At 45.1% G+C, this 15,616-nt stretch overlaps 1 protein-coding gene across 6 annotated transcripts in view; it reads left to right on the top strand.

The window, feature by feature from the left end:
- evlb (Enah/Vasp-like b) overlaps nt 1-15,616 on the top strand; it is a 44,776-nt gene that overhangs the window by 10,241 nt on the left and 18,919 nt on the right. Inside the window, exon 1 of one of the 6 annotated variants that reach the window (XR_001808433.3) lies at nt 1,549-2,436. The exons of 1 other annotated variant lie outside the window; for it this stretch is intronic. Coding sequence is in view for 3 of the 5 variants with exons in the window: in XM_017409212.3 (XP_017264701.1) it covers nt 2,342-2,436 (95 nt within the window). In the remaining 2 variants the exon portion in view is untranslated. Of the gene's footprint in view, nt 1-1,548; nt 2,437-3,068; nt 4,034-12,545; nt 12,844-15,616 lie in introns of those variants that run through there. 4 more of the 6 variants (XM_017409212.3, XM_017409211.3, XM_017409215.3 and 1 more) reach the window with 4 other exon arrangements.

Raw genomic sequence — 15,616 nt, 5'->3', positions numbered from 1 at the left:
ATATGTCAAGAGGACAAATAACACCTTTTCTGTTTAAATTGCCAACCCGCCACAGTGGCGTGTGTGTTGATCAAATTCACCCGCCACTTCAAATATTTACCCGCATTTGGCGGGTGCTAATTTCCACCCCTGGATATTTTAAAAGAAAAGGCATAAATCCCTAGCATGAAAGGTGGCGGGTGATATGCATTCCTTCAAGGAATTCCAGGCCTTCATTTTAAATCGGTGTTTATAAGTTTTTTTGTGCATGGTGACACATTTTGCTGCAAACGCTGTAGTCAAATACAACGATTATATTCCAAGATTTGAAGTAGTTCCAAAAACACAATTTTTTGGTCACCAAATATTGTAAAGCGGAACATCTGCTGCGTCCTCCGTCCGTCCTCCCCAGTCCTGCGGAGGAATCTGTGGAAACGCCTGCTGGGAAGACGGCAGCACAGATGTTACTGATGGGAGCTGAGTTGTCAGAGAAAGAGGCCGTGGAACGTGTCCGCTTTCTGGGCCGTCAGAGGAAAATATCCGAGGGATTTGTGTTGGACCTCCTGCAGGGATTAGTGTTCGCGGCCTCGTCTTTGCTTTCTGTACATCATTTATAATCTATATGCATCCGGGGAGATGAAGAACGGAATATTAAACGCACACAGAGCTCAGCGCTTTATGGCGACTTGCTCACTTTCACCTACATGTTCTCATTACCGCTCACTGCTGAAAGATATTGATCTCAAATTAGTTGTGGTAGTAGCTGAGACTGATCCACTACTGGTAACAGATTGTGCAAGATGTTTGCTTAAAATTTTACCACTAACTCTCTGGATTAATCTCTTTCTGTCTGTTAGCAAAAAATCTAACGACCCACTGGACAGATTTGAATGAAACCTTTGGTAAACAATCACTGAATCTACATTTACAACTGATTAATGTTTGGAGTCAACCTCATTGAAGATGGCTGCCACAGCCACCTGAACTTTAAAGCACAAAAATGGCTAATATTCAGTCTTTTAAAAAAAATATTGTGCTTAAATCTGATGCGACAGTAGCTGAGAGTCATCCACAACACCTGCCCTGAGCGTGCCTTCTCACAAAATCGCAGGAGACTGTAAATAATGTACATCTCTTAATATTATAATGATCTTATTAAATATCCAGCACACAGCACGCGTTTGACTGTTTATATTAAATGTGTTAACAGCCAAGCTGCAGCAGATGGTTTTATTTATTTTCCTCCCTCCACCTGCATCACTTTAGATTAATGAACATCATGTATAAGCTGCCAGAGCGGTCTGTGGACATAAGCACTGGTGTGTGTGTGTGTGTGTGTGTGTGTGTGTGTGTTTCTAGCTCCACCCAAGCCTGGCATGCCTCGTCAAATCATACGCGAGGAAAAGACGGGGGCCATCGGATGAATTAAAATCTGTCGCTCGCCTCTGTTCCATCTCCGGCTTACGCATCCCCGCCTCGGCCAATCAGGCTGCTCAGGAGAGGAGGGGAACTGTGGGTAACATCAAGAGGAGGAGGAGGAGGAGGAAGGGCGGCAGCCAGCCTCCGGAACTGGCAGCCCATCTCTCTTGTCACAGCTGGGAGGAGGAGAGTGGAGAGGATGGAGGGAGGGAGAGGAAGGGAGGAGGTAATCCAATGAGATGCGGGAGGGGAGAGGCAGCGCGAGGGCAACGCCTCACAGCATCGGGAAGCTCTCCCCGTCTCCATCCCTCTAAACCCCCCTCACCACCACCAACACCACCACCTCACTCCACCCTCCTCTTTCTTCTGTCTCTGAAGCGTAAAGCAACCAGAGGACCCTCGTTTCCCATTCAGTCCTCTGGACCTGAGCGGTGCCCTTATATCTGGAGCGGCTCTTTTTTTTTTGATTTTCCTCCACTTCTTTGCCTAAAGTCGTTTTTCCCTACCAGAATGAGTCGGTGACCAAAATCGAGATCTACCCTCCTGGTTCTTTGGGATGCGGCGCCTTCTGCCCGAGTCATCTTTGTTCTTCGGCTGCTGAGTGTACAGTAGCTGCTAGTGGGGAAATAGGTTAGTGTGCCTGCTCGGCGGCAGACAGCAGAGGTGACTGCGCGTTGGCTGCACGGAGGACATGATGAGGAAGGGGATGTCTTCTCGACGGTAGCGACCTTTAGTCCGGCAACCGTCTGTGGGGAATGTTTCCGCCCAGCTCCAACCTTTAACGGGAGTGTCAGCGTCTAATTTTGGGAGAGACAAAGAGAGGAGAACAAAAAAAGGGAAGCCGGGGGACGAACACAGACTCTTCTTCTTGGATTTTTTTTTTTAAATTTGTTTGTGGCTACAGGACAGGGCTGACCTGTGCACCTTGCTTTGTGCCCTCACCATGGACATCAACCTCCAGTCGCATCGGTTCTACTTCCCCCAGATCTACTGCGCTGAGCCGGGCGTACAACCGCAGCTCGCCGAGTTCAAAGTCAGGTAAGGCTCCATCGGTGAGTGGGGTGTCTGACCGAGTCTGGTGAAATTTGGTTACAGTCTCGTGATTGTGTTTTCCAGCAGATCCCCCCCCCACCCCACACACATACACACTCCACCCTCCAGCTGCAGCAATAAAAGGCGACTCAGTGTGACGCTGCGAGCGGCTTGTTGCCCTTGCAAGGGGGATGGGGCTGGATGCTAATGTACCAGCTAGCTGTGCAGAAAAGTGTCAGGCTCCTGGGAGAACCAGGGGCCCTATTGATGGCCGAAGACGGAGCTTGCCAAGTCTGGACAGAGAGGGGTGGGGTAGGGGGTGGTGGTGGGTGGTGTGTGCTGATAGTGCCACAGTTGTGTTATGTTTCAGGCATCTGTAGCCCTCTCATTGGCTCATCGGCTGCATGGCTCTTTTGTTCTCTCCACGTTTGCACTCCTCCGTTTCTCTTTTGTCGCCGGTTTCCTCTCCGGTCAGGGCCAAAAGTGATCGCGGGTGCCTTCGCTTGCGTCCGCAGCCAACAGGCAGGGGTGCATGCCGTCATGCTTGCGGCGTTCGTGACGACGCATGCTCAGACACGCAACAGCTTCCCCCCCACCACCACCGCTGTTCTTTGTCTTTCGGCGAGGTGCAACCGGGCTGCGCTCAGAACTTGGACCTTTGGCTTTGGAGGTGGTATGAAAAAATGGAAGGGAAAAACACCTCTGGGAGATGGACGTTTGTCCCCCCAGCGACGCCGCCGCAGCCCATCCAGCCAACGGCGTCCGCAGCTCGAGATGTCCCCATAATCCCATGTGCGATCCATTAGACGATTTCTCCTCTAACACCTCTGATTAGTGCAGCTTTAAGCGACTCAGCCAGAGTTTTTGCTAGCGCTAAGCAGCTTTTCGGTTGGCCGGGCTGCCATGCTGGTGGAGCAGCTATTTCAGGTTGCAGTTGTGTCAGTATCGCAGCCTGGCAGAGCTCCCCGATGGCGCCGCGGGAGTCTGAGGTTGGTGGACGGAACCAGCAGGACGAGGAAAGGCGCCGGTGTGACACTTCGGTTTGGATTCCAGATTCCAGAAGAATGAAACGTAATGAACGAAGCCAAGATTTTCACTCTCACATGTCATGCTTGATTGGCGCTGACAGCATTTCATCGTCTGCCAACGTAGACACTACTGGAACACCAGAATAATTTGTGTTCGTCTCGAACTTAAACGTGAAGAAAAACCTTCAGTCTCGCGCCATTTCCTGCAGGAACCTTTCCTCTGTGTGCTTCTCTGCAGAGATTAAAGTGTGGTGTTTTATTTATTTATTTTTTTTACAAAACTAATTCAAGCAATCATCTTTCGCAAATCCGATTTTATGCAACGGATACTAATGCAAAGCAGAGAATTTGGAAAGCACAAACACGCTGGATATGGAGACGAGTTCTGCTCATTTTTTTAGTAATCGCCATGGTTCAATTGTAGATTACCTGAACTTGGAAGGTTTGTAAAAAAAAAGGAGATGGACGTGGGAGAACTGCTTTGGTGGAAACACAACAGGACTGCTTGTTTTCACAGCTCCATCCGTTTAGAGTTTCAAACCAAAGTTTGGCATCCAAACCGGTTTTCAGCACAAGTAGGTGAACTAACAAAATGCATTTAACCTGGTCCACAATGACCATAGCAGCATATTTAACAAACAATGTGCATTTGGAGCTGCAATAAGCGCCAAAATCCCAGTGTGTGCTCAGAGAGGCCTGTAAGGATCACGTTATATCCTGCAGCCTGTGTTACACTGTAGGTTTTGATATTCACAACCCTCTCAGGTACTCAGGCTTTAATATTTTTGACTGAAGCTCAGCAGACTGAGAGTGAAAAAAGTCAAATCACCTAGTCTCTTTTTTTACCATTTACCATAAAAAATTCACGTGGACTCAGATCTTTATAGTCCTCATTAATGCAAAAACAAGCTGGAGCTAATAAATACCTGTGAGGTGTTTATGCAGGACTAACGAACTGAGTAAACCTTTTAGAACTGCGCTCAAAAACTCTCATTTCCACAAGCGTTTGTGGGGACTTTGATGAGTGTATAAATGAGGTTTATGTTGGTTTTTTTTTGAGGGAGCATTGAGAGACACTTGATGATCCATCTCTCCTTCCTTTTGCAAGGCGTGTGTCCTTTAAAATTGGTTTTAAATACAAAAATTAGACTCGGTAACAGTTAAAGCCCTCTATTGCAAAGCAAAACCGTTTTGACCACTCATTTATTTAAAAAGAAAAAGTAAATATGATGTGGTTTGATTGTAAAATTGAAGGTGATTCAGCTGATTTGTTCTTCCTAAAGCTGGGAGTGTGACGCAGAAATCGGACAAAACCAAGAAATCATTTCATGGTTGGCTTCTTTTTTTTGAGAGCGTCTGAAATGTTAATAGCGCAAAAAAGTGGTTGTTTTCATTGTATCGTCACCTGCGTTAAGCTAGTTAGAGTTGGATTAAAGACCCGAGAGCAGACACTGGAGAGAGAAAAAAATAAAAACCAACTGAGACAAAGAGGGAGAGCAGACGTGAAGGAAACGAGACGAGGAGGAGGGGGCAAGATGGTTGGAAAGGCATCGCTCAGCAATACAGAGAACTACAAGAGATCGTCATTTTAAAGGAAATGAGATAAAAAAGGAAGAAGGTGGGAAAAAATATGAATGTTTTAAACCAGAATTTGGAGCCATATGCCTTGAAGAAACCTACCAAGCACCAGCCTGGGCTCTTTGGTCACCCATAGGATAGCCTGGTAACCATGACAACGAGCTGGTTGTGTGTGGTCATGGATGCACAGAAAGGCTCGCATACATCCTGAGAGAGCGGGAGACTCTTCCGGCTCAGTGGATCTTCCAGCAAAAAGCCACTAATGATGCTGGTTTGAACTGGTTTTGTTGCTCAGGTCCAGTTTTAGGAGGATAAATAAATAAATGAAGATCGCCATCAGTGATCAAGTCGTTTCACTGTGACAGAGATGGGTTTGCTTCACGAAACAATAAAGCCTGTTTTTTCTATGCCATCAGGGACAGACTGAAACTGCCATGGTTTCATATGTGACTAACTTAAAGGGCCAGTCCGGTCATTTTTGAGGTCATGTTCTGCCTAATAGTGATCAACATTTAGCACCTCATCAGTGATATCAATCATAGAGCACAGAGTGTGGAGAAGGAGGCAAAAGTCTTCCTCTAGGCTAGGCTAATGGCTAGACAAAAGAGTGCCATGATTTAGGCTTTTAAAACAAGTCTTTCACAAAAAAAACTCCCAAAAAACAAAAGAACGCCACATAAGCTATTAATAAACCTCTACACTTTTGCATGACACAGCCTACGTGTGCTGGGCGTAAACAGTCTGTGTTCATCATGATTCTGCTGAGTGTATCCAACCGCTGGGAGAGGAGTGACCTTTTTGACTGACTCATCAGGCAGATTCTAACGAAACTCTTAGAAAATATTAATTAGATGTACATCTGCATTGAATTATCTTTTGGAGTCAACCAAAATGAAGATGGCTGCCACAGCCTATCAGCCTTCGCAAACACAAAACTGGCTATAACTCAGACATTTATACAGGTATTCAGCGAAAATTTTGTGCGGTAGTAGCTGAGAGTCATCCCCAACAAATACTCTGAGCACACGCAGATTAAATGAGAATTGCTTTGTTTAAGTTTGAGTATGGAGAACCGTAGAATTTTAAAATGCTGTTATTAACCCTTTCAGAGGTGGTTTACATCTGAGTCTTGCATCGGATGGATGGATGGATGGATGGATGGATGGATGGATGGATGGATGGATACTTTATTGATCTCAGAGGGAAAATGATAAGACTCTGTGTAACTTACAAACAACTGAAAACTTCAGGGGTTCCACGGGTCGGGCGACAGCAGCTCATGAGCCAAATCTGGCCCGGGGGCCACCAGTTGACAGTCCCTGTTTTAGACGTTATGGTCTTCACTCCTCCATCACGATGCAGTCTCAGTTCTCCTGCAGCATCCCCCCACCCCTGTAAAACACTGTGTTTATTCACCTTGAAAGCCTTCGGACCTAAGTGCTGCTGTGATGTTGCTTACTGCTCCAGGATTATGACTTGGGATGACGGAGAGGCTTTTGGCTTGGTCGGGATTCCCAGAGGAGACCGAATGTCTGCGTTAGTTCCCCCCCTCCCCGCTGCAGCGTGGCCTGAGAGATCAGAGTCGAAGGCTACCACGAGCGAACGAGTCCAACAGACAGCAAGGTGCGACTGTAATCTGCAACTGAAAGCACTTAAACTAATGGCCTTGGGAAAACGCTCACCTTTAAAATGGATCATGTGTAAACCCATCTGCAGTGTGTGTGTGTGTGAGGCCTCACAGTAAAAAGGCATCATGGGGAACAGGAGACCAGGGGGCCATGTTTATTTCTTCCTACCCTACATTTGTTCCTCTTTTACTGCCTTTTAGACAATCTAGCAGTTAATATTCCAGCTGTGTTCTCACCTCTATTTTTGGGACTTTTTTAAAAATGGAGATGCATACATTTTTAAAGCCACTGCTGCTCCATTTCTTCTGCATCTGTCTGCAGCCTAGATTTATCTCTCGGCCTCTGACTTAATCTTGTTCTCTCTTCAGCCATTTTACTCACACTGCGTTTCTCCGGGTTTCTTTCTCCTCCTGCGTCGTCGCTCGTCCTGGCTCCGTGTCCTCTCAGCGTGAGGTCCGAGCACTTTTGCTCGTTCAGCTGATTCGCCAGAGCCTTCCCTCCGGCATGCAGTCGCCGGTGTGGGAGCCCGACTTCTCCGGCCCGTCCGTCGTGGCGGTGCACGCCTTCGGTTGGACGGCCTGAGGCTCTGGACGCAGCACGAGACATTTCAGGAAACACTCATTAAAATAAGACTCCCACAAACAATGAAAGTACACAGGAATGTGTGGGTCTATCCTACAGCTTTTAGTTCTGGGAAGGAAAAAAATTAAAAATACATTTACAGCTTGGCAGTCCGATCCTAAAACAATAAGATCTTCTAATTCAACTTTATGGATAAATGAAACACAGATGCCAAATTTCTGACTGTTTTTCCACCTTTTGCTACAATTCAAACACTTTAAGTTTATTATTTTTTTCTCTAATAAGTCTAGATTTTATTCTCTACAATGAAAAATGAGGACGGATTTTCAGAGTTCTGTTGATTAAAGAGAATATTTCATTTGGTCATGACAATGAAACCGTAGATCTGCTGCTTCCTGCTTTTATCGGTGCTGCTTCAGAGGTTTTTACATCTTCATCTGAGTCCACTTGTGACTCTAACTAAAATAAAAGAACATAATTAGGAAAGCGTCTGCCTGTCTGGACGAGGCGAAGAGCGTGCAGGCAGAGTCACTTCTAGGTGCAAACCAGATGAAAGCACCTGCATTTCAAGTGTGAACAAGTGCCGATTTCTTGCTCTGACCATTCCAAAGACCAACATTTACTGATGAAAGAAACAACGTTCTTTGTGTGGAAGTCGCACAACACCTCACGAGGCACAACTCCCCACCAAAACCAGCTGGAAGTTTCCTAAAAGTTTCCCTGCCGTTATGAGATGCATAAACCACAACAGGAATCGGCTCATTATTACCATCCCCGCGGAGAAACAGCAGCCCGTGTTTGCGGCGACGTTCCTCCGTGATGGAACGGGAAATCGCGAGGGACAGGGATGCGGAAAACCTGCAGTGACCCAACCAGAGCATGGATCGAAAGCTGAAAATAACTCTCCACTGATGGGATAACTGCGATTCACTTTTTAATGCGGATGCTTCTGTTATGTCCGAAGATTTTTTGGGATTTCTTTGCGAAGAAACAGAACAGAGTGGGAACCGACTGTAAAGCGAGCACAAACAGATCCAGACAGAGCTGCTGTTCCCCACCTCATGGCCTTGTGGGAAGATGAAACAACACAAAAGTCATATTTTCTTACAAAGCTATTAATGAAACAAACTTCATGTTTGTTGGCCAAACATTAAAGCCTAGAGAACCTACTCTCATATTAAACTAGAGGCTCTTTGCTGAGCCTCTAGAAGACAAGCCCAAAGTCGGCATCGTCTTTCTTTTAGGAGAGCGGTTAGAGCTCCTGCAGTATTCCAGCACCGCTCCCACGTTCAGATGCGGATGAATTGGTTGGTAAACTTCCGCAGTAATCGGAAAAGCACAACCTGAAAGGCTCCAGTTCTGTTGAATCAGTCCCACAAACTTTGGGGCTCGTCAGCGTCCATTTTGTAAAGTCAGTAGAGACAGTAAAGTCCTCCCGGGTCTTCTCCCACTGATTCGAAACGGATGGTGCCATCAGGAGGGGACGCACCTTGACCTTAGAGTTCAGCTTGAAGGGATGGTTTCCTCTGCTGTTTTTTTCCTAACCTCTGCACCATCCATCTGACCAGCCCGGGGCCGCATTTCCTCTTGCGTCCACATCTTGAGTGCTTGGCTACAGTCCCGTGAACTCCATACTTTAAAGTAACGCTGGTAGCCGCATTCATAAGGAACATGAAGCTGCTTGGAGATGATCTTGTCGCCTTTACCTTTAACGTGGACACCTAGAATCTTTATCCCCGAGCTCCTTAAACAAACTGTTCAGTGTGGCCCACAAAACCACACAAAACTACACCAAACTACCCGGTAGCTGTTTGCTCCCTTTTAAATATGAGATAAAAACCTTGAAAGCGCGAGTGTGCACGCCGACGTGCGCTTCAGTTTTCTGCGACGTGTTGTAGATTTGTTTGGTTTAAAGAAAAAAGCCCTGTTGTTACAGCATGAGCTGAAAATCTGGTACTTTTTTCCTTTTTAAACAGGCTGCAAGTCATTATCGCTCCGCTACCAAAAAACTACAGTCGTTGTCTCTGTCTTCATGTGTTTGTGTCTGTTAGCAAAATATCTCATGAACCAGTGGATGGAATTCGATGAAACTCCCAGATACTAATCTGTGGATATTCATCTACAAATGATCAATTTTTGGAGTCAGTTTGATTCTAAATGCGTGTCAGAGCTGATTAACTGCGACAAAGACAAAAATAGCTATAATGCTGTAATTTTTGAAGACACTGAGCTACAATTTGTTGTGGTAGTAGCTGAGGATCATTCCCAACAAATACCTCAAACTGATTGCATGAGAAATTTGTTTAAAATTGCCTTAACTTTTGGAGTCAACCTTGTTTGTCCGTTGGCAAAATATCTCATGAACCATTGGATGAATTTCAATGAAAGTTTCAGAAACTAATCAGTAGATGTACATCTACAACTGATTAGCTTTTGGAGTTAATCCACTTTAAGATGGCTGCTCTAACCAACTGAATTTAAAAAACACAAAAATGACTAAAACTCATCCGGTGTGATGGATACTGAGCTAAAATTCAGTGTGGTAGTAGCTGAGAGTCATCCTCGACACATACTCTGAGTGCTAACAGATAGTGCCAAATAAAACAGCTAATACTCTGGAGTATTGATCTTAGTTTAAAACCTCTGGCTCGAAAGGCAGCAGGCGAAAAGCACTCCTTTGAGCAATGCTTGGCTTTTAATCTGAAACAGCACAGTTTGTTAATCTGACCTGTACGACAGCCTGACTACAGAAAAAGAAAATCTAGGCCAGAAAGAGGGCTAATTTAACTTTACGTCCACTGAGATGACTTTAAAGAAATGCCTGCTCTGTTTTAGTGCTTTTATGCAGTGTCAGAGTTATGAGTTTTACTGAGTCACAGTTCAACTTTTCCAGCTCTCACAGCACAAGACTCGTCTTTGTTCTTTTTTTTTTAGGATTTCTTTCTGGCCTGACAGCAAAACCTGCCCACTATGACTGGCACAAATCAGAACCTGGATCAGCCAGGGGACGGTTATTTTTAGACTTCTCCGTACGTTGACCTATTTGGTTTGTTTTCGAGCTGTTTGCGTTCGCAGTGACGGGCTGTGTAAATGTCTGCTGTCAGCTCAGGCTCACATGCTATTTTCCATCTTCCTCTCAGCAACGCCTCAAACAGACTGCTTGCCAGTTTGCCTCGTGGTTTACATCCTGTTAGCTTCGCCACACGAGCAGCGAACCCTTCCCCCGTTTGTTTTCTCGCTCCTCATGTAGGTGCAGGAATGAACGGACGAAGGAGGGTGGGAATTACTCCGACTTGCCCCCTGCGGCTGGACTGCAGAGACACTTGAACACAGTTTATCCTATTTTCCGCGTAAGCCGAAGTGTAGCTGGGGTCTGTGACGTCGCTTTGCCTGAGCACACTTATAAATCTTTAAGCTGTCAGCTGTTCTTCTCTCTGCTTTGTGCAGCTTTGATGTTTTATGCAGCATCCAGTGACACGCGCACACGCGTTTACCCACAGCTTACGTGTCATTTCTTATTAAGCGTAAGTGTTGATCACTCAAAGGTACTGTTCAAGTAATCTCAGCAGCGGTACTTTTGTCGTAGTTGTACCTTTTTGGAGCAGTCTTGTGCCTCTGGTGGCATCCAAAAAAACATTATATGTGTCATATTTCAAAATGACACAGCTAAATAGGATTTTGGTAAAAGATACTTTCAATAAAAACCTTGAAATTAGATCATTTAGTTTCAAAGACAGCCAGCCTCATGAATTTAGACATAATCAGTATATATGTGTCCCTTTCATTACTCAGGAACATAAATGTATCTTTCAGGTCATCGTAATGATGCACGCAGTTACCCTAAGGTCCAATATTCAACCCTAGAGGGTGAATATTTTCAAATTGTATCCTTCGGGGCAAAAGATGTACTTCTTCAGTACCCTTGTTTTTGCCTGTGGAGTTTAAATCTAACCCTGAATCGACCCATCAGCTCTAACCATAACCAGCCTTTACACAGACTTAAAACTTAAACTGGTTCCAGCATGTTGCTCTTGTTAAAAAATTAAAAAATAAAAACACCTCCGATCATCTTTTGCAGGTGTGGACTGACGTAGTTCTAACCTTGCTGCTGTATGTTTGAATCGTCCTGTTTCTAACAGGTTTAGTTGTAACTAGTTATCTCGTGCCTGGGGGAGAGGTCACGTGAGTCCATGCCTGGCCGGGAGAAGGCGGGACTTTAAGGCTCCACGTCCCTCGGGAGCAGACTCTGGTTCCAAAAACACCTGTAAACCAGTTCCTGCTGGCTTCAGAGAACGTGAGGACCTTTCACAAATATCCTTTCATAAATCCTTTCATAAATAATGCTGCGCCTTGTTTGGACTGGGCTTTGGTCCCCCATATGAATCAGTGGTCCAGATGAGTTCAGAAAAAATTATAATGTGGCAACAAAAAACAAGAGAACAAACACACGACCTTGATGCAGCTTTCCTTAATGGACGCTCAGTTGGATTCAATCAATAACTGGTCTGAACAAAAACCCTGAGGCCGGCTTCCTAGTTTCTGTCTCCACTAAGGTTGGCATCTCACTGAGCTGCGATTGTTGGCAACTATAGTTGGCAAACGGTGTTCCCAAAGGAGTCTCCAAAAGGGGGAAACAGGGTTTGCATAACTGCTCAGTCAGCACCAGCTGGCTGATATACCGATGTCTCTCTGTTTTCTGCTCAAAGTTACCTTTGCAACCTGGTTTTAGCCCAAGTTTAAAGATGGCTGCAAAGAGCTGGTCTGAGTCGACAGACCCGAAGAAGAGCCTGAGTGCAGGAGTCAGCACGCAGCCGTGTGCGTGGCTGTTTTCGGCGGATTTGTCTCTGAGCGGCGAGGCCCCTGAAAGTGGAGCGACATGCAGCTTTGATGCTACAGTGTCTGCAGGGTGGTGCTGCAGCCAGGCCTGATCAGGGTGGGAACCAGCTGACAAGGCAGATTAATCGGCTGACAAATCGCCGACAGTGGTTCACACGCAGCCTGAAAGGCGTCAGGACCCGTACAGTCAGAGGAGGCCTTCTGGTGACGGATCGCACAAACGACTTGAACGAAGGCTGATCAGGCTCAGCTTCGAAGCAGCCTCGAAGAAGAGGCAATATGTTCGAAGAAAATGTTGAAGGAAATCAGCCCACGCGCTGATTCTCGCCATTACCGAGCACTTCCTGTGTGAATTTCAATCCCACCTCTCCCCGTTCTGCTAATTCATCAGCAGAAGTGAGGATCAAAGTGCTACTCGTCTTTCATGCTTCAGGGTTTTATTTTCCTTCTTTTTTTTCTCTAAAATCCACTCTGCTTGTTATTTTTTTCCTCCTCTCTTCCCTCTGCCCTGATGGCTCGATAACTACATTGCTCATTTCGAATGAGGGGAAATGATGCTGGGGGAGCCAATCTCCCACAGCAGACAGGAAGTCTGGCACCAGAAGCCGAGAGGGGAGCCGAACGCTCGGACTCCGCAGGTTAGAGGGAGTCCGATGTGACGAGACCAGGAGGAAGCAGAGGTGATCTCAGTGACCCGAGGGCTGCGAGAAACAAGAAAACATCACTGAACACTAACTCAGCCCAATGAAGGCGGTACATTGGTAAACAACAATACTTGAATAATAATTGGCCTTTTCAGCCCTGAGTACCATTCAGCGGCCTTTCATGGCAGCGGGCGATCATGTAATTGCCTATGTGTGTGTTTGTTTGTGTGTCTGTTCGCTAAATATCTCAGAAACAGATTCTTAGATTTGAATGAGACTCTCAGAAAGCAATCACTGGATGTGCACCTACAACTGACTGGCTTTTGCCGTCAGCTTGATTCAAGATGTCCGCCACCGCCAATCCACTTTAACACACACAAAAATGGCTCAAAGTCCAGATTTTACCCTTACTAACACAAAACACAAACTCTTTGTCTGTCTTCAGGAAATGCTGCTTTCGTTAAATCAAACTCACTAATCAAAGTGTCGCGTCGACTCATTTTATCCCCAAAACTCTGAAACGAATTTGAAGACCGATTCGGTGTTAAAATAAATGTTAAATAAATAAAAAAGTTACAATATTGAGTTTTACTGGACTCAGTGGAAAGCATGGGGCTTTTTATCATTTAGGTTTTCTTATAAGTGGGAGACTACATGTTATATTTGAGTCAGCAGTTTGAGGCAAAGCTTTTTATTTATCAATTCACCGCAGGTGCAGAGTGAACCAGATTTAAACTGGAACAGATTTAGATTGGAACAGATTTGAACTGAACCAGATTTAAAGTGGAACAGATTTAATCTGGAACAGATTTGAACTGAACCAGCTCTAAAGTGGATCCGGAGCAGCAGCCATGTTTCCCTCTCTGCTCCAGTTGCTGTTGTTGGTGTTGCCTCCGGGTGTTCTCATCATCTCTGCTCTGTCAAGGTTACTGTGTTCAAACTCGTCCACGGCTGAGATAACGTTTGATTTTTATTAAAAAGAAGAAACGATGGAGCTCGTAAAACGTCAGGTTTATTAAAACCAGGAGGCTTTATTGGGCGTCTTCTTCTTCTTTGTGAGGCTGTTCAGCCTGTCCCTGTTGGCTCGATTGTATTATTGCACCAACTGGTTGTCTTCCAAGCGTCGATGATGACAGTGAAAGAACGCGTTCGTTCATTTGCATGAATATATATGCGCGCAGAAGTGTGTCTCTTCATGATAAATTCAGCAGCATCTAATTTATTTATGCTCCGCACAGCAGCAGAGCATGAATAACCAGCATTTTTCAGCTGAAATCGTATACGGAGCAATCTGCAAGTATAGTCCTGTACTTGTGTGTGTGTGTGTGTGTGTGTTTGCGTCCCATAACTGTCAGTAGGAATAAAGCCGTCCTCTTCTGCCTCGTCTCTTTTAGTTCAGCCGCTCAATCACCTTCTGCCTGTCTGCTCGAGTCTCTTTTAGCGCCGGGACCTCATTTATTCATCGTGCTTCCGGGCCGGGCATGCAGCGCCATTTTTAGCCTCAGCTGCTGAGAAGGCTGTTTTAAAATTTAACACGTGAACAAAAATAAATTAAACACGTCATCGTCGGACTGGGTCTCATCTCAAAAAAAGCTGGAAAATGACTAATTCAGAGGCAGAGGGCTGAACACATGCATGTACGGGAGCTTAAAATCAGGGCAGCGGTGTAGCATGTTCAGATTTTTAGCTATAGGTTCTGGTTCTGTTTGTTTCATCTGTTCTAGTTTTTTGACAGACACTGTAACCAGAATAATTATTTACATTGCACAATGCTGACTCCTCAATTAGTTATTTGTTGATTGTTCCATCCATCCATCCATCCATCCATCCATCCATCCATCCATCCATCCATCCATCCATCTTCCACCTCTTATCAGTGGTCGAGTCGTGAGGCTTCAACAATGTTTGTCTGATTTCACTTATAGTCTTGCATCAAGTGTCTCTCTCTTCTTTTAACAAAAGGAAAGCAACAGGTTGAGAACAAAACGCCAAAGTTAAGTCTTTAAACTGGTCACAAACCAGGACCGGGCCCGTGTTTTATTAAAAGTATTTGAGCTACTCATTGAAAACACAGTTCTACTCTTTATACTCACTGTTTTAATGCTTTAAAAATAAGGCTCATGTTTCAGTTTCAGCTGCTGGGAATGTCTTACAATCAACATTATTACTATTCATCCTTAGAAGAATAAACAGGAAGTGTATTGCGCCGACGTTCACAGGAATCTAGACAATATTGAGACGATGAGGCATTAAATGTGTCTGTTGTGGGTTTCTGTGAGTTGAGTGGATGCTGCAGGACAGGTTTGTGGGGACTTTGATTTTTGGGACTTTGTCAAACTCTTTTGTGGCTTGCAGCGTCTCTCCCTGACCTGGCTGAATCAGGCGTATAAATGTTTAACAGCAGCTCCTGAGACGATTAAACAGATTTTACACATCACAGTGAAACCTGATGAGATATTGTTAGAAAAATGAGAATAAGTCCCATCGTTATGGATCGGGTTACTGTATCACCCGCCGTTCAGGGTTGTTTTGTCTGAGTTAAATGTCTCTTTTAACTCTTTTCTCTTTGTGGTGGAAATCCTGGGAGATCAACTGGGGGAAAATAAGCAGCTGCAAGATTAGTCTTCTCTACATCATCCCTTATATTATCTTTACATGCGCTCCAAGAGCCAAGAATTTATTTATTTTGCCCTCCTCTCCTCTGACACAGCTCTGTCTCTCAGCCTTGAGGCCCGATCCACCAATTTCTGCTCGGCAAAGACGCCAAGACGCAGACGGCGATCCTTTAGTTAATCTCATTTGCCATTTCAAATTCTTTTTTTTTTTTTTTTTATCCAACTTAATCGTCTCACACAGGCACTTTGATTTCTCTGCTTACCTGCTTACTCCA

This window comes from Kryptolebias marmoratus, linkage group LG19 (genome assembly GCF_001649575.2).
Source record: "Kryptolebias marmoratus isolate JLee-2015 linkage group LG19, ASM164957v2, whole genome shotgun sequence".
Taxonomy (NCBI): Eukaryota; Metazoa; Chordata; class Actinopteri; order Cyprinodontiformes; family Rivulidae; genus Kryptolebias; species Kryptolebias marmoratus.
This window is presented reverse-complemented; position numbering and strand designations above follow the sequence as displayed.